This window comes from Toxotes jaculatrix, chromosome 6 (assembly GCF_017976425.1).
Source record: "Toxotes jaculatrix isolate fToxJac2 chromosome 6, fToxJac2.pri, whole genome shotgun sequence".
Classification (NCBI taxonomy): Eukaryota; Metazoa; Chordata; class Actinopteri; family Toxotidae; genus Toxotes; species Toxotes jaculatrix.
The window spans coordinates 20,314,842-20,332,988 of record NC_054399.1 but is presented as its reverse complement, the minus strand read 5'-3'; the positions used below and the strand labels follow the sequence as shown (position 1 = coordinate 20,332,988).

At 41.8% G+C, this 18,147-nt stretch overlaps 2 protein-coding genes across 2 annotated transcripts; both read right to left on the bottom strand.

Moving 5' to 3' along the window:
* Positions 1-3,100: 3,100 nt before the first annotated feature.
* On the bottom strand, positions 3,101-7,469 carry LOC121183239 (E3 ubiquitin-protein ligase RNF14-like). The gene is made up of 7 exons (XM_041040215.1): positions 7,073-7,469; positions 6,677-6,807; positions 5,511-6,524; positions 5,215-5,293; positions 4,834-5,046; positions 3,799-3,971; positions 3,101-3,645 (listed from the first exon to the last, which is right to left on the bottom strand). Exons 1-7 carry the CDS (start codon positions 7,224-7,226, stop codon positions 3,502-3,504), a joined length of 1,908 nt encoding a protein of 635 aa, XP_040896149.1. The 5' UTR covers positions 7,227-7,469; the 3' UTR covers positions 3,101-3,501.
* A 339-nt stretch (positions 7,470-7,808) lies between these two features.
* ankmy1 (ankyrin repeat and MYND domain containing 1) lies at positions 7,809-17,226 on the bottom strand. The gene is given in 18 exon segments (XM_041040428.1): positions 7,809-8,562; positions 8,814-8,968; positions 9,156-9,258; positions 9,387-9,552; positions 9,872-9,973; positions 10,363-10,482; positions 10,587-10,694; positions 11,044-11,151; positions 11,246-11,386; positions 11,611-11,794; positions 11,889-12,070; positions 12,165-12,672; positions 12,853-12,998; positions 13,098-13,259; positions 15,260-15,476; positions 15,633-15,871; positions 16,262-16,708; positions 16,978-17,226. Coding segments are annotated over 18 exon segments (3,540 nt in total). The 3' UTR covers positions 7,809-8,359.
* Between the last annotated feature and the right edge of the window lie 921 nt (positions 17,227-18,147).

Below are 18,147 nucleotides of genomic sequence, written 5' to 3'. Positions count from 1 at the left end.
GTGTGTAGGTGTATATTTATTGTACGTGTTGGGTAAAATAAACCTGTTTCCTACTCAAACCAGCAATGAGAGGAGGCAAAAACAAAAGCAGAGATTTCTACCTTCCCCTCCAAAACCCTCTGCTCATGAGTGCTCTGTTCTCAAGGGCACGTTTTTAAACTAGAAAATGCAATTTCTAAAGAAATTGCAGTGGGATTGCAAGGCTTCTTTGGAAAACATGACAAGAAATTGTGTTGGTGGCTTCTAAAAAGATGTGATAATCTAATGTGAAATAATGTGAAAATCTATTGAAGTACAGTCTTAATTACTGAGAAATAGCAAATTATTTGTGTGTGTGGAATTTGAACCCACCACCTGACATTAACTGCTGAATGTCTCCAGACTAAAATTCTACAAAAAACAGTGAAAGTTGCTGAAAATTGTGTAAATCCATGTGTCTGGTTTGTAGTGTGCAAATAGTGTGTTGCAGGACTTTGACAGAGATGTCAGTGAGTGTTAAAAAAACGCCCCGACATGAGAGAAGTCATCCAATCGGTTGATCTGAATCAGCTGTTTGTGCCCAACTGCACTCAGAGGTTGCCATGGTGATTTTAAGTGCTTAGCTTCTACTGAGTGAGACATGGATTCAACTGAGAGACACCTCTCAAACTGAGGCTTGCCAAAGACCATGGTCTAAATTTTTATATTGCGAGAGACTCCACTGAATCCACTGATTTAAATCACTTGTTTGTGGTATTAAAAATGTGGAAAATGGAGAAAGTTTGTTTAAAAAAAAAAAGGGGGGTGGGGGTGGGGGTGGGGGTTAATGTTTTTTGTTATTTGTATAGCAGGAAGCTGGATGGAGCTCCTGACACTCAGAGGCTCATGGAAAATGAGCAACTCTGTTTGCTTAGGTATTTATACTGTGTGAGAGAAGACAAATTTGCCTACGTTCAGGCAAAAAAAAAAAGATGTGCAAAGAGTGAAATTTTTCAGAATACTTTAACACCTGCTCCCCCCTCCAGCCTCTGAACAATTTGTCCATTCATTTCTATGGGGAAAAACTGACAACAAAATGTTGAATATTTTGGAAAGTATGAGACTGCATACTGGTACTTTGTCTTACATGGGATTTTATGTAGATTGATGTTGTTAAATCTCCTTCTGAATAATCACATAGTGCATCGCTGCTGGCTAATAATACGGCACCTTTTTTTTATTCAGTATCAAGCACTTAATTAAACTATCAAATAAACAGACTCAGTTGATTATTAGTTTTAAATGTTTTGCCATGCACAATTCCTGCATCTGTTACTGTGGCTCCAAAAGACTCATTGAGCAAGTGCTTCAAGCAGACAGTTCAAATAAATGATTGACAGGTCACTCCTTCTCTCAGACATCAACATGAACACTTCCAGTAGAGCAGACGGAACACACTCAACACTGGGCTTTCATTACTCCTTGGTTCTGATTTGTTGACTGGAAAAAAAAAAAACAAAACAAGCAGAAATTCTTCTATCTATCCAACAAAACCAGTATCTGAACAAATTTATGGCCTGAAATAGTCTATGTATTTGTTCCACCATGCTTATTTTACAATGTATCAAATATATATAGTATCTCACACACACACATATACATAAATAACAGGAAGGAAACAGGAAAAATAAAAGGAAGAACCACGTCTGTGTGAAAGCACCTCTACACCCAAAGCTCATGAGGACTAGCACCATCAATGGGACACTTTTTGATTTGTCACAGTAAAAAAAAAAACACAGGTGTCACTAAAATATTAGAATATATATATATTAGTATATATATATTAGTGTTGCGAATTCAGAATTCGCAACACCAGGACCATAAACTGAAGCTCCTGAATGGAATCATTACACGTTTTTACATTTATTCAGGATGGATATTAAGGGAAAATATAACATTATACAGCACTAACAACACACAAAGCAACACATTGTACGGAGAGTATGTGGGGGGTAGTACTGTACAGTACTACACCACATAATTAAATATAACCTCTAGCTGATATGTGAGGGGAAACAATGACGGAAAAGATAAAATTAACCACTGGGTGCGAAGGTGTCACAGTGTTGGTCACATTTCGTTAAACTGCGAATGTGCAATTTTAAAAGGCAGCTCCTCATTTAATCCCAAATCATGTTTTAGGTCAAGAAGATTTAAAGGAAGCGTTTCATCAGTAACACCTGTGCTGTTTTCTACTGTTAAAGTCAAAACGTCTCATGTGAAGAAGGTCTGCTGATCTGACACCTACCTGGAGGTTTAGGTGTCAGGTGTCTTCTTGGGTCAAATCTTGCACTGAAAATTTGATATACAGTGGATTCAGAAAGGATTCAGAGCTCTTCCTTTTTTGCACATTTTACTGTGTAGTAGATTTAACTTAGAGATAGTTATTTTCCAACCTGCCCTGTATATTTGAGCCATATAGTTAATATTCTTGACAAAAAACGTCCAACCCAGTACCAGTCCTCCAGGCCCTGATAGAGGACTGTGGGTCAGTAAGGCAAACAGTTGTTTAGACATTTATGAAGAAGTGATGACCCCTGTGTGGAAACTGGATTTTTCCTGGAAGAGACACAGGAACACAAACATACACACACAAAGAGATATAACACGAGAGAGGGCCAGTATTTCTTGGCTTAATATGAGAGACAGCTGTAGATGTTCGATCGTGTCACAGACAGCCTGGGGACATGCAACAGTGGTCTTTGTTCCACTGTTGTGACAGAACAGTGGAGGAAGGGAGGGGAGTGTTTTAAAAACAGGAAGTTAGTCAGTGAGTGGAAGCGAAATGCCCCATACACTACCTGCAGAGTGTCCTTTGAAGGGAATTAAAACATGTCCCGTTCTGAAGAATAAGGGTCATTACTCCCTACACACTCGGAGATCAACAGAAAGGCAAACTGCAGCAATTGTGACACTCATCACTCATCTGCTTAAGTCATTTTTAAGCAAAACTGAGAAAATTTTTACTGGTTTCAGCCTCTCAAATGTAAATATTTTTTAGAATTTATTATTTTTATATTTGCATTTTTGGCTGATTCTATAGACAAAACAATTAATCCGTCAGTCAAATAAATAATTGGCAGATTGATTACAAATTAAAACAATCATGAGTTGCAGACCTTCTAGGTACCTTAATCCTTAATCCAACCAAAAGGGAACTTCTTGGAAAGTTACTTGAGAGCTGTTTTGTAATTCCTGTTATTTGGTGCCCTCTACTGGTCATAACTCAGTATGACGTATGGTGTTGTTTTTTTGAATAACTGAATAACTTTTTTGTAAACTGTGTAACCTGTGACTAAATTTCAATGTTGGCCCATTTGTAGCAAAAGACCATAAGGTACCTAATGTTTATAGTGATTAGACTCTAGTTTTTTTTTTTTTTCATTAAATCAGAATTTCCATGCACTGACTTATGTCTGTGCATTTAAGGTAGCATAACGTGCAAAATGTGCTGACATGGATGGAGGTAAAAATGGCTAAGGACTATGTCGGACGCCATTGGTAGGCAGAGCAGGGGCTGTCCTGAAAGTGACTGCCTGCACCGACCCTTGGTAGTCTGGTGAGGCAGGCCCAGCAGAAGAGCTGTCTACACCGAGAGCATGTCATCATGTTACATCCTCCGTCTTTCTGCAGCAAAAAACACAACATAAGTTTTAGACAAGACACATTGTTCTAAAACAGTCACGAAAACAAAAGGCGAAAAGTACAGCTACGTCCCTTTTATTATTTGCACTTTATAAAAATGTGCAAATAAAAGCCAGTGAATGAATAAATAAATACCTGTATTCTACAGAAGCAGTGAGGACAATTCTTGCTGTTGATTCCAATCCATTCCTCGCTCAGACAGTCTGCCACGGTGTTCTGCAATAACTTGTGGCCATACCTGCTCTGCAGGAGGCGCTGCCTCATCTTACTGCCACTGGTGTAGTCTTTCCACAGAGCCATTATCCCCTCTGAGACACACACAGCAACACAGAGCGCCACTTCAGACACACAGAGACACATTTGCATCCATACAAACTGTATATTTGATCCAGTAATGGGACTGTAATTAAAGGTTAGCCAAAACAATTTTTTTACCTTTAATAATTATGTAATATTTCTATACCTTTGTAATTCGTAATTTACGAGCACACAATAGCTGTAGGTCACCCAGCCTTGATTAATCTCAATAATGGATTTATTCTACACCATTGAGTTGTTTCAGAGTTGGAAAAGCTGAATAATTCTGAGTTTTGGGCTCAGAATTTGCAAATTAAAAGGACTGTAATTTAAGATAAAATCAGATTTCAATATTCATTGCTGGCACAACTCATGCTTTACAGCTTTTGGTCTTTTACGTCTAATTTTAGAGATTTAGAGTATTTAAAAATGTCACCACTGTTGTCCGTTTTAATACTCTACTGTAACACAAGCAAAAGTTCAGACATTGAATCAGAGCAGTTCATATCTTGTCATTGTAAAATACAGACATAAAACAGATTTTTCAAGAAGGCTACAGCTAACACATACTTATATTATTCTTTAATCTGTCTCCTCAAATGATCAAAATTATTTGTCCGATGTAGAGAAAAAATAAACATTAGAAAATGGCAGCGAATCCTGACAAATGAATATTGAAACTAGGAAAAATGACTTAAACTAACACCAAAAAATTTGCTGATTAACGCTCTGTTGATTCATCCTGAACAACATAACAGCTCCTTGTTTCTGGCTTTTTTGTAGTGGCTATATCTGCCACAGCCTTGTGACTGTGACTTATACTGTAAAATTAGTGCATAATTTGTGCACCTACATACATGTATCCTTGTGTACCTTGGGACTGTGGCAGGTTTACGTGGCAATCAGGCGAGTCTTTTTCTGTCTGTTTCTCCACGTTCTTCTTTGCCTGACAGTCATCTGTTCCATGGTAGGTCTTTCTGCAGGTGATGCAGAAAGCAAAGCCGCACACAGAGCACAGTGCTGCATTGCTGGACTTCTCCATAATAACAGCCGAACCACAGGTACGCCGAGGACAGTACGCCACATCTGCACGTAAGAGAAGGGGAGAAAAGAAGAGACACGAACCCACTTTAAATGAATTTTTATTTAAAAGAAGGTGCTAAAGATGTTCTTTTTGTTAGGTTCTCTGGTTCTTCTGGTGTATAAAGGCTTTGAATGCATCCTTGGTTTTACAAGAATGTAAGGGAAACACACCAGGCATGAGGTCCAACGTAGACTGTAGCAGGAGACGATCGTAGCGGCTGAACAGCTCCTCCCCAACCAGACCTCTCACCTTCGAAACAGGAAAACAGGAAAGTAAAGAGTGTATCAGAAAAGTCAGGTAGTCGAAATTAAATAATATAAATAGCAGGTTGCTTTTGTTGAGCTAGACCAAATATATCGACTGATATCAGCTTACCCTGCCCAACACCCCAAAGCCTCAAAACCAAAGAGACATTCAGAAAGAAGCTGGCTGTGAGGAAAGACAGACAGACAGGTGAGGTCTGTACCTGTGCAGGTGTAGGACTGGCCGTGCAGTCTGCCTGAGGACAGGTGACACCCCGAACGTTCCCTTCTGTTATCTGGCGCTTACAGAACTCAGCTAGACAAGCCTGGCAGAAGATGTGGCCACACTCAGGCAACTGTACACACTCTGATCCAAGCCAACCCACAAAACACACACCACAGTCAAACACAGATGTGGCAAACACTTTCTGTTTCTGGGCTCCATCATAGATCAAGAGCTGGGACAGGAGAGTTTGTGAAGGGGTTAGGGAGAGTCTAGAGAGGGTTTGCTCTTTATTTTGAAAGGATTCTCTTGGGTGGACAGGCAGAGGAGCAGCTCCTTGTCCACTTTCATCTAATTTGCCTGAGGAGCTCGGGGGAAGCAACACTGAGGCTGAAACATTGCCCTCATTTAAGAAATCTTCCTGACCAATTTGATCAGACTCAGCAAAAGGAAGACGCTTGGAGATGCCTGCCGCTGAAGACAGATCCTTCTGGCTGTCAGGCGTAAACTCTGAGATCTGGAAGGTCTGTTCAGCCTTCCTTGCATCTGAGGCTTGTGAACCTTCGTTCGAATCATGGGAAGGCTCTGAGTTTAGATCATTCTGGCCGACTCTACTGTGGTGGGAGGGTAAATTATTTTGGTGTAATTCTACAGCTCCCTCAGAGTCTGTGCTGCTCCCGTCTGAGGTTGAGGGATTTTGTCCATCAGCAAGATTCACTGCTGGATGCTGAACTTCCAGGGATGGTGAGGAGAGACCTGAGACATTAGAGCTTTGGTCATCTGTGGATCCTGAGTTTGGAGTGTCAAGATTATTCCTTGTTTCTGAGAGGGAAGCATTTTGTGAGTCCTGGCTATCGTGCTGAGTGCTGTGTTCATCAGAGGGCAGCTCCAGCAGAGAATGGATGTCCAGGAACCTGAGGGCGTCTTCTTTAAGAAACTGCACCCAGGAGAAGAGCACCACAGTGCCTCCGGTGGCCTGGTAGAGATCAGTGAGCTGAGCAGCCAGTGCAGAGAGCTGTGGGAGGAGAACGCCAATACTGTAGACTGATGTAATCTTTATAGATTCTCTGCAATCACTTCCACCCAGTGGGCGTGAGTGATTGCAGAGAATTGTTGTAAATGTCACCACTAATGTTTTAACTGACCCATATCGCTTCTACTGATTACCTGTGTGTGAGTCAGCCAGCTGCACCTGAGGGTGAAGGAGGGAGGGGAGCAGGATGGGTAGTCCTCAGGGAGTTCAAAGGTCAGGAGCAGAGGTGGAAGGAACGATATCTCATACTGCCTCACCGTTTCACCTTAGAAAGTAAAACAAGACAATATGACCAAAATACATGTTACCTCACATAAACAATACCACTGTTTATATTTTATTTCTGTTTCATATTAAACTTTTCATTTTCAAATCACTGATAGGATTACTTCAAACTGTGGAAATTTCCCATGCAAAGCAAATTTACAGCTATATTTTGTACAGCACCCAAACATCATGCTGTTGTGTTCCACAGCCCTCAGTTAATATTAATATCAACGTGCTCATTTTCCTATAATTGGCTTATTTACCCTCCCTCAGAGCCACACTGAAGTCTGCAGGAAGCTCAACCGACACTCGGATTTCTCCGGCAGGGCTCGACTCTTTCCGGGCGAACTCCTCTGAGCCAAAGATACTATGGAGAGCGAGTAGTTCGTCTTCCTGTTCCTCCAAGTCTACAGTCATTTTCCTGAATGTCCCGAATTCTCTAACAAACTCCACTTCCTCCTCGCCCTGTCTGAGAAGCTGCTTGTCTGGAAGCGTTTCCTTTAAAATTGGTTCGTTTCCAGTTAAAGCTTTCTCTTTTACAGTTAACGTCTGAAATTGAACCGGCGGCTTCGTCTCGTTCAAACAATGCTTCGTACTCTTCTTTATGTGAAAATGTTAAAGTGCTCGTTAAATCCTCGTTGTTCAGAGAGGGAGGGAGTCCGGTGCTGTCTGTCCCACTGTTGACTCATCAGCGTATGGTCCAATACACGAGATGCAGCAGCAACCCCCTCCTGTGGCGTTGCTGTGGTCACACCTGCTCATAACGTTAGGTTATTTACCGTGAAACATTTACGGTAACCAAGGCTGCTCAGCACACCTTACAAAAGCCCAAAGACATAGAGCTGTAATCCACATCTGGGTGATACATCAACAAGAATAAGATATAACAATAATAATAATAATAATAATAGTAGTTTGAGTTTATTTGAGTTGTGCATTCGATAAACTGATTCACTACAAGACAGAAGAGTATAAAATAAACAGTGGTGGAAAGTAACTCAGTACATTTACTCAGGTACTGTGCTCAAGTATAATTGAGAGGTATTTTACTTGAGTAATTCCATGATATGCTCTATACTTCTCCTTCTATACTACTACTTTATATGTGTGTCAAACTGCTGTTCCAAAGGTCAAGAATATGTTTTCTGATGAAGACTACGAGATGCAATTGAAAGTTCTGGGAAAGTGGAACTTGAGTTCACATATTTTGTCATACTTTTATCAACCATTTCATAGAAATGAAGATCAACAATAATAATAGCATCAGAAATGGTGATACAACTGCCAAAATCTGGTGCTGGTTCCTACTGGATTAATTTTGTATAAAATTGTAATTGATATAATTTTTATATTTTTTTAAATTATTTTATGAATGCAACCATTAAGCCTTTGTAAAATTTGACTGTAGCACAGACAGGGACAGACATTATTGCACAACTACAGGTAAAAATATGAGAAAGAGAAATTATTATGGCACAAAATACTGTCATCACAATTCAGCCAAAAATATAAAGATACGACAGAAAGAAATGAAGTATTAGAAGTATCCATCAGTTGCAGCTGTAGTTTTCCTCCAGGTTGACTTGGCTCTCCAAGACCTTCTCTGCCATTCTCAGGGGTTTGGGGACTCTTTCAGATTTCAACTTTGCACCCAAGGGCCTGGGAACTGTTTTGGATTTCAACGAGACAGTCAAGGGCCTGGGGCATCTTTGGGATTTTAACACAACTCTCTTCTGGAGGCCATCAGCAGTTGCTGGATTGAGAGAGACAGAAACTATTTACATACTCTGTTCATCCAAAGTCTAAAACCAAATTTCCCAGTTTTCGTCCAAACCATTAATTTATCTTATAGATATGTCAGATTCAAAACACTACGACAAAGTTACACATTGTTATTTTATTAAAAGCTTGTTTTGTGATATTTCTGGTCTGAGCTTTCAGTGCTCCTGTGGTAGGATTTGGGGTTTGGCTTTGCAGGGTTGTAACTGTTGGAAGGATTCCCACCTGACACCCGGACACACTCTTCCTTGTGTCTTTCATCCCACGCTTTCAGTTTACAGGCCCTGGAGCAGTAGAAGACTTTGCGGCAGCGACTACAAACCGTCAGCTTCACAGAGGCAGAGCGACCACAGTGATAGCAGAACTTAAACAATGGCTTCCTAAGAAAAAAATTCACAAAGAGTTGGACACTGGCTCCTAAAAGATTTGTTTTTTCACTTTTCCTTTTCAACTTTTCCTTCTCCACTCTCAGACTAAAATTTGATTTGAGTTAGCACTAGGTATGACAGAGAATAGAAAAAGAAAAGGGATGATATGCAGGTTCCTCATATGAATGTGTATGCATACCTGTGATTTTCTGTTACGTGTTCACCTTCACAGCTGAGGAGGGGCCCATTTGAGGACATGGCACCTGACCCTGTGTGCACAAAGTTCCCTGTGCTACTGGCACCTTTCAGATTAGTACAGCGCACACAAACACAGGCGCACAAACACAAATACAGTGATTTACAGCCATACTCAAAAACATAAAAAAACACATTTATTGCCTTTGAAAAAACACAAACACATTGTACTGACCATCTAGTGTGAGCAGTTGTTCTCCCTCTAAATTCTCTGTCTCCCTCTGGCCAGCAGTCTGTCTCAGCAGATCTCCCATCATGCTCAGCAGCTGGCGTCGTGCTTTGAATGTTTCCCTTTCCCGCAAGTTCAGAGCATGGAAGGGAGTGTTGGCAATACGTAAGTCCTAGATAGTAACATATAACATACAGGCATCTCATCAGATGGATTTTTGTGGCAAAGAAATAAGTAATCAAAACAAAAGACTACTCACTTTTTGTCTGTGTATGTGCGCAAGTCTATCCTGTATACATTTACAATTTTATTTACAGTGTGTCAGAGAAGAGTTTATTCAACTCCACCAGTGACACACATGGGGAAAAAATATAGATATAATATGTTATCTATGCTTTTCCATTGCAAACATTTTAATTGCCTGCTAAGAATGAAGAAAGTTCACTGAATTCAATGAAATGCATAGAGTGTTCGTAGAAAAGGTGTTTTACCTGTTTAAAGGAGTAGTGTGCATAGTCAACTGCGGTTCCCACAACATCACCCACCATAACTGGCATCAAGATGTTGGCACCAGCCTTAGCTAATATGTCCAGCTACATCAAAGACAAAGACACACACACACACACACACACACACACACACACACACACACACACACACACACACACACACACACACACACACACACTCTGACTGACTGACTCAAAATAGCAACAGATTTTGAGTTGAATTAAATGAGACTCATTTGAGGCCACTAAGAACATAGTAATCTGTGTTGATTTTGGATGCAAGATGAAAGAAAAGGACTTTAGATCTGCATGTTTCACTTTCTCAGTAATGAGATCGTTTTGGATTTTTTGTGTTTTTATTTTAAAAGGACAATTTAGAAGGAATAATATGTATATTATAACAGTATGCCTTTCAGATCTCTAATGCTCATTTATGGCTATCTGTTTGTTTGTGTGTGTGTGTGTGTAGGTACCAGCTTAGGTCTGTTGCCTAAGTGGTAGTTGATGTTGGCAAGAGCACAGAGTGCACTGCCCACCCCACAGCCCAGTGGGATGTTAGGATCTGCACCTCCTTTCAACAGCTCCTCCACCGCCTCAGCAGGGAAAAGGAAAAGGTCCAGGTCAAAATAAGGTTTTGTGCACATGTGCGCAGTATGTGTATGTGTATGTGTGAATCTGTGTGTTTTATGTGGTCTACCAAGTCATTGCCACTTGCTATAGCCAGGGAGAGAGGTGAGTGTCCACTCCAGAGGAGGTCTGTGCTGGCTCTGTGGGAGAGCAGAAGGGCTACCACCTTACTGGCATTCTACCAAAAAAAAACACACACATACTGATTCATTAAATGTAACAGAATATTACTGCAAGAAAACCTCATGATATCTGTGATTTCCGGCTTTGCACTAAATATCCCACAGAGGTTAATGTTTTGGAGAGGCAACAGCCATGCAAAGTTTTATTGTAGTAGTAAAGCTATAAAATATTTCCCAGACACACTGGAAGTCATGCTGTTCAAAGCATAACAACATAATATACTGAGAGCAACACACTGTTTGAGCTCTGCTTGTATTTATGCATGCAACATGTGACAAATCAGAACAGTCTTTTAGCACCATGTTTCATATTAGTGATGGTGTGCATGCACAGTAAGTACTGACCTGGTAGTCACTGTCTCTCTGGCAGGCCACATGCAGGGCTGTTCTGCCTCCTTCTTTGAGATGTGGCCTCTCACCGGTGCTCAGTGGTTCTCGAGCCTTCATAAAAATCTGTAAAAGACCAAGAGGGAAACTCTTTTCTTTTCAGTTAACTATCACCGAAACAATTACTCAAATGAAGCTTAATGTGCAAGAGCACATGTACCCTATCACGTTCATAGATCTCGTCCTGGTCGCATGCCTGTGCATCTGGGTCGGTGACAGCGTGCAGCAGCAGCTCTGTGATTATGGGACCTGCTGAACCTGGCAGTGCTGCAGCTACATGCAGGGGATAAAGGCCTTTCTTCTACAAAAAGGATGAGAGATTGAGAGGAATTTTAGGGTTTAAGGAAGTGATGGGCAGAGGGTTATGAGAGAGAGGGAGGGGTGCAACATACAGCAGATGCTCTCATTTTGTTTTGTGTGTGTTTACATATTTTTGTTTGTTTGAATTTTGAGATATCATTTGGTTTCTCTGTAACTTAACAAACTTGTAAGCCCTCACAGTAAACCCCTCACAGGAAATAAAACATTAATTCCCACCTCAAGTGGAAGGGGAATGTCAGTACGAGCTCCACACAGCAGCAGTCTCCTGACAGCCTCAGCGTCCGCTGCCATAATTGCTAAAAACAGGACAGGCATGGGAACCTTGGATAAATTGGGGTCAGCTCCCCGTTCCAGTAACAGCTCCAGGGTGTTCAAACGAACACGGTGTCTGGCCAGATACATACAACACACAAAACTTACACAGAGAGACACATATATGTAAACAAATCAAGTACTATCAGAACAGAACAAACAGCACTGACTCAATTTTCATGGCAGCCATTTTGCGTACAGTCTCCTGTGTGTCAGAGCATTGAGGAATCCCTGTGCGACTCAGAGCTTCTGCTGAGCGCTGCATCACTTCCTCTGTGACCTGAATGTTATAGCTGCTGACAGAGCGAGCAGAGTCAAAGGTCTGCTTTTGGTTCAGTTCTCTGTCTTTGCCCTGCTGCAGAGAGACAGATGAGTAGACAACAGTGAGTTCAAACAAATATCAGCTTATCAAAGCAATTATAGGATGGGACCTCTGTGCTTTATACCTGAACCATTGCTGCTGCCTTAGCTCGACATTCCTTCCACTGCACGCTGCCCAGCGCAATGTGACCATCGAACACCTGAATGGAACGCTCCACCCTGGGCACATCCTCACTTTCTCTCTTCTCTTTATCCTCTTCATTAAAAAGTCTCACTCTCTCCTCTACACCTTCCTCTCTCAACTCCACACCTTCCTTTCTTGACTCAACAACTATTTCTCGGCCTTTTACTTCACTTTCACTTTCCCAAGTTTGACCAAGTTCTTCCACAATCTTTCTTTCCTCCCCTTTGTTCTCTCTCTCATCCTGCCTATGGCTGTTTTCCCTTCTCTCTGGAACCTCTCCCTCTCTCTCTGTCTCCTTGCTGTCTTCCTGTCTCGCCTCCTGCAGGTGTTCAGTGTCTGCGGGGGTCTCAGGTTCATTTAAGCCAGGCCAGTGCTCAGTGATGAGCTCACTGTGATTGGACACTTTACTGCTCTGATATGACACGTGCTCCATTAGTTCTTCTGCTGTCCTGAAAAAAACACAATAAATAGCTTGTTTTAGAGAGACACTTCATAACTGTTGTAAGAAGTCACAAATCTATAAATAAAACATTTTTATTCATTTTCTATCATGACAACACAATATACACAGTTTCTGTTCAATATTATGTGAGAGCTGATAAGAGAACTGATATTAGCTTGATTCCTACTGGTCAGAGAGGTGGCTCTGGCTGGTTTGATAGCTCAGGGTTGTGTTAGTGGTCTGAGGTCTGTTGTGAAGCCCAGATGTGTCTGTAGTGAAGCCCATTTGGCTGATCTGGGGACTGCCGCCACATGCAGAGGGAGACCTCAGAACCTGATGAGACATTGCAGTGCAAGTTGTTTCATTTCAATTGTCTCAATTTAATGAGAAAGCCATGCTTATTGTATGACTAAAAACGACATTCAGATTTACTTGAGTTTTTGCAGGGGTTTCAGCCCAAGTGGTGTGCAGACAGTGAAAAGGGTAGTAGAGGACATGACACACAGCCAGGGCAGACATGCCTTCACAGTTCAGCTTGTTGATATCAACACCCATATCCAACAACAGATGGATCACATCATTATGGCAGTTTACCTGACGGGCAAAAGGAAAGACAGCAAGTACACAAAGCAGTCAGAGGGACAAACCTGAAAACTAAAAACAAAGATCTCTCTTTGAAAATTGAATCGAAGGCAACTGGACATATGTTTGTCTGGGAAGACGTTTCGCCTCTTATCCAAGGGGCTTCATCAGTTCATACGCATCGGTCTATCTAGTCCGCACTAGTCTGACCAAGAAAGTGGAGTAAGACCCAGGTATTTAACCTGTTGTGGGTGGGACCACCAAAGTACCTGTGAAAGTACTGGTTTCACCTGACCTTTGTTGTGGTCCCCAGTGAACGACAGTCGTCAGGCTCATGTGACCTAGTTTGTGTCTCATGTGAACGACAGTCCTTAGGGTCAGGTGAGTCCCTGGTGGATGACGCTCGTTGAGAGTCGTCTGAGGTTAAGTTGTTTACTCTCCTGGGTACACATGAAAGGGCTACATTGTAAATGGGGGATAGGTGGTGTCGCAGACCCCCTCCTCTGTTTAGTGATGGTTTTTCCACTTTCACATAGATGGCTTCTTTGACTCCTCTCTCAAACCATCTGTCCTCCCTGTCCAGGATTTTGACATTGCTGTCTTCAAAGGAGTGTGCTTTTTCCTTTAGATGTGAGTAGACAGCTGAGACTGGACCCGAGGAGTTAGCCCTTCTGTGTTGGGCCATGCGTTTGTTCAAAGGTTGTTTAGTTTCCCCAATATATAGGTCCTTGCATTCCTCACTGCATTTGACCGCATATATTAGGTTGCTTTTATGATTGTGTGGTATCTTGTCTTTGGGGTGTACCAGTTTCTGTCTGAGAGTGTTGCTGGGTTTGAAACATACAGGAATTTGATGTTTGTTAAAAATCCTCCTGAGTTTCTCTGAGACCCCAGACACATATGGAAGGTTGGTATGTTGTCAGCCCTGTGTTGCAAGGTTCTGATAACTCCCAGTTTGTGCTCCAGTGGATGATGTGAGTCAAAAAGTAGGTATTGATCGGTGTGTGTGGGTTTCCTGTATACCCCAATGTGGAGGCTCCTGTCCTCAGTAAGGTGAACGTCACAGTCCAGGAACTTTTGACATCTTCTCTTGTGAATTTGATGTTTTTGTCCACAGAGTTGATGTGTTCAGTGAAAGCTTGTAAATCTTGGGTTTTGATCTTTACCCATGTGTCATCCACATACCTAAACCAGTGACTTGGAGGTGTACCTTTGAATGAGTTGAGGGCCTTTTGTTCTACCATTTCCATGTATAGATTAGCCACAATGGGGGACACTGGTGAGCCCATAGCACAGCCGTGTTTTTGTCTGTAAAATTTGCTGTTAAACTGGAAATATGTGGTGTTGAGGCACAAATCCAGTAACTGGCAGATCTGGTCTGGTGTGAGATTGGTTCTGTCATGTAGTGTGTTATCTTGTTTCAGGTGATTCCTCACTGTTTCCACCGCCTCCTTAGTTGGAATGCAAGTGAATAAGGAGGTCACATCATATGACACCATGGTTTCTTCTTGTGTCATTTTCAAACCTTTGATTTTGTTCACAAAGTCTAATGAGTTGTGAACATGATGTGGTGTGTTTCCAACCAGGGGGGCTAAGATGTTGGCTACATGCTTAGCGATATTGTAGGTTACTGAATTGATGCTGCTAACAATAGGTCTGAGTGGTGTCCCTTCCTTATGGACTTTGGGGAGTCCATATAGGCATGGAATGGTATCCTGAGGGTAGAGGCGGAGGTACTGAGGTCGGTCAATTACTCCATCTTGTTGTAATTTTTGAACTGATGAAGCCCCTTGGATAAGAGGCGAAACGTCTTCCCAGACAAACATATGTCCAGTTGCCTTCGATTCAATTTTCAAAGAGAGAACTATGACCTGGATGAATGAGAACATTCACAGACATAAAAACAAAGAATAAGACTAAAAACTAAATGTTTTATTGTGTTGCAACTGTACTGTACTTGGTAATAATGAATAATAATGAATAAACAATAATAATTAGTTATTTATAGTTACTGTGGCAGCAATCAGTGCAGTGTGTCCCTGTGAATCTGCTACATCAGGGTGGACCAAACCAGTCCGGAGGATCTGAGAAACAGTCTGCAGTTCCCCTTGGGAGGCCCACTGGATCAGCTGCTCTGACCTGACTTCCAAAGGCCCTTTAGGACCAAAACTTTCCCTTTTCAGAGAGAGAACAGCAGCCACATCCCAGCCCACACTTTCAGCCTGCAGTCTGAGAGACAGACACACAAATACCCACATATTAGTCGCTTGCAATACTGTTTGCAGTAATATCTGTACGCAATGTGTGGGTCTTTCTCTTTTTCTCAGTACAATCTGCTTGGGCACCAATATTCAAACACTTTTTGATGTAGTATCTGTATCTGACCTGTGTTTGTGTATGTGAGCCTGCATGCACGCCTGTAGGGGCAATCTGGAGAGTGGGTCTCGTTCGTAGCCTTGGTACGGATAATCGTCTGGCTCCCACAACTCGCCATAAAAGTGCTGATCCAACTCTCTTCTTCGGCCGGGGGGCAGCGGCAAGTGGTCGCCATCTGTTGAGTAACTCTCCATGCCAGGTGGATAAATAAATTTCTCATCTGGCATCAGATCTCTGTCTATATGCACCTGAAGAGGATGATGAATTAACTGATCTGTTTCGAGCTAAGTCACAAAGCTAACAATTGTTCAGTATAGGGGCACTTTACCTCAGAGTGTGTCTTGGCATCTGTCTGTAGAAAGAAAAAATATTTAGCATATTCTTCATGGTAAAATATTATTTTGCTTACATTACAGTAGGTGTGAGTATCAAACAAAAAAATCCTCCAAATTCAATGATTTAGAGTCTCAAAGATGTTATGTTTCTGGACCTATGGTCAAAAGAGATGTTTTACATCTTCTTGGCTGGGGCAAAGGACCTCATTGTTTTAAAACCAATAAAACATGGTTTGTAACCAAATACTAAATGTAGGTGCTTTAGCCAGTTCACCTGTGGGTGACACAGTGATCAACATGTACCTGAGTTTGGGACTCTGTGGTGGCAGCTGGGTCCACGTAGACAGCATATTCAGGAAAGTTCTTCAGGCTAAAGCCCTCTTCTACAGTGGTGCAGAGCCTTAGCAGGCGCTCCCTGACCCACAGACCCACATCCTGACACCCATCTGGATAACTAGCCACTCCTGGACCAAACCTCTGGCCAGCATGGTACAAACCCTGAGGGGGGCGAGGAGGTTCATTGTTATTTGCTGATATTTCTAAACTAAAAAAAAACAAACCAAACTATCCTAATATCTGTCACCATGCATCGATCCAGTTCACCTGAAAGGTGGTTCCATCAGGGAACACTTGTTGTCCGTATCCTTCTTTTCTGTTGAGGTAGAACTTGCCAGTGAACTTGTGGCCTGTGGACCAGCAGTACTCTCCAACCCCATGCCTGTAGTCTTTGTAGAAAGAGCCCTCGTAGTACTACACAAAGGAGCAGAAAGGGAAATCAAATAGTGACTTGTTTAATTTGCAGTGACTCCAGGTGACAGTGAAAAAATGTTATGTTTTATAGAAGTGATTTCTGCCATTCACACAGGACATATAATACCAGGATGACCATCCTACCATCGTTTATACACACTATTGTATATGTACTTCCATGTTATGCGATATGATACTTCTACTACATATTTATTTTTGGTACTTTAAGTATATTTACTCTCACTGCGTGTTGGCTTCACATTACTTACCTCTCCATTTCTCCAGGTGTACCTTCCTTTGCCGTGTTTCAATCCGTTCACAAATTCTCCTTCATATCTGGATCCGTCGGGCCACTCCTGAACACCGAGCCCTTCTCGTCTCTCTTCCCCGCTCTGAGCTCCTCTGTGACCGGTGCTTTGTTTCCTTGCTCCCGGCTCCGCACCTGCTCCTCCTCCTCCTCGCCCCCCTCTTTCGGCCACCGAGGCTGCAGCAATACCTATGCAGGTCGTCGACTGCATTTCAACCGGGGCGTTTTCTCTCTGAAAATAACACACCTGAATCCATATGAGTACAGCTACAGCTACTTTAGAGTTAACTTGACAGCAGACGATTTAGTTAGAGGAGAAAACTATAACCGTTTGAACCAGATTTAAGTTCCAACCTGCCGTAACCTAAAGAAAAGGTTGTCATGACAACGGTAGAAACCTTTGGGCAGTGGATTTGAGCTCTCACGCATGCGCAGACGTAAAACAAAGTACAAGAAAAGTTTTAAAACAAGTGATTTTTAGTTCGAGCGCAGGGCGTAAATAAATGTAATGTAATGTAATGCAAGTGTTTTGTCTGTTAATTACTTAACACATTTGACAAATTTGATAAAGCACAACTTTACAACAAATGAGTTCAATATAGTCTTGAAGTCTTTAAACTAGGATTTCACATAGAGTAGATGATTTTTGTACTTCAATGGTGCAATTTTCTTAGACATCTGCAAATAATAAAAAATATGTAAAGAGAAATAGAGAAAAGTAAAACTGGGGGTTTTGTGGCCCCTGATGTTCTGGGGGCCCTGGGCAGGTTCGCTCTTTGGTGATCCAGCCATGCCAAGACATGGGGTGTTTTCAGAGAACAGTAGGTTTCATGGGAAGTTGCTGCCTTGCTTTTTTAACATCAAAAATTAAGCATTCACAAACTGAAAGTAACAAACAGTCACATTTGTTAAAGTTTGTTAATGAAGACTAGAGGTGGAGTAACAGAGTAACAGAGTGGGATGATTAAATATAAATGGGAGATAAGAGTGACAGTAGGTCACCTTGTTAAAGGTAAGTGCTCTTCTGTGTAGGACCAACGAGGCAGGACCACCCTGTGAGTGTGTGTATTCACACAGTATGTTACCTGATACTTTTTCCTGTAACTGACACTGGTGCACTTGGTTTCAGCTT

What these genes read in the sequence shown, in the direction of transcription:
- LOC121183239 (XM_041040215.1), bottom strand. Translation starts at nt 7,226, where the DNA reads ATGACTGTAGACTTGGAGGAACAGGAAGACGAACTACTCGCTCTCCAT. An exon ending in GCTGGCTGACTCACACACAG is followed by an intron (nt 6,525 to 6,676) that starts GTAATCAGTAGA and finishes CTCCTCCCACAG; the next exon opens with CTCTCTGCACTGGCTGCTCA. An exon ending in CCAGTCCTACACCTGCACAG is followed by an intron (nt 5,294 to 5,510) that starts GTACAGACCTCA and finishes CCTGTTTCGAAG; the next exon opens with GTGAGAGGTCTGGTTGGGGA.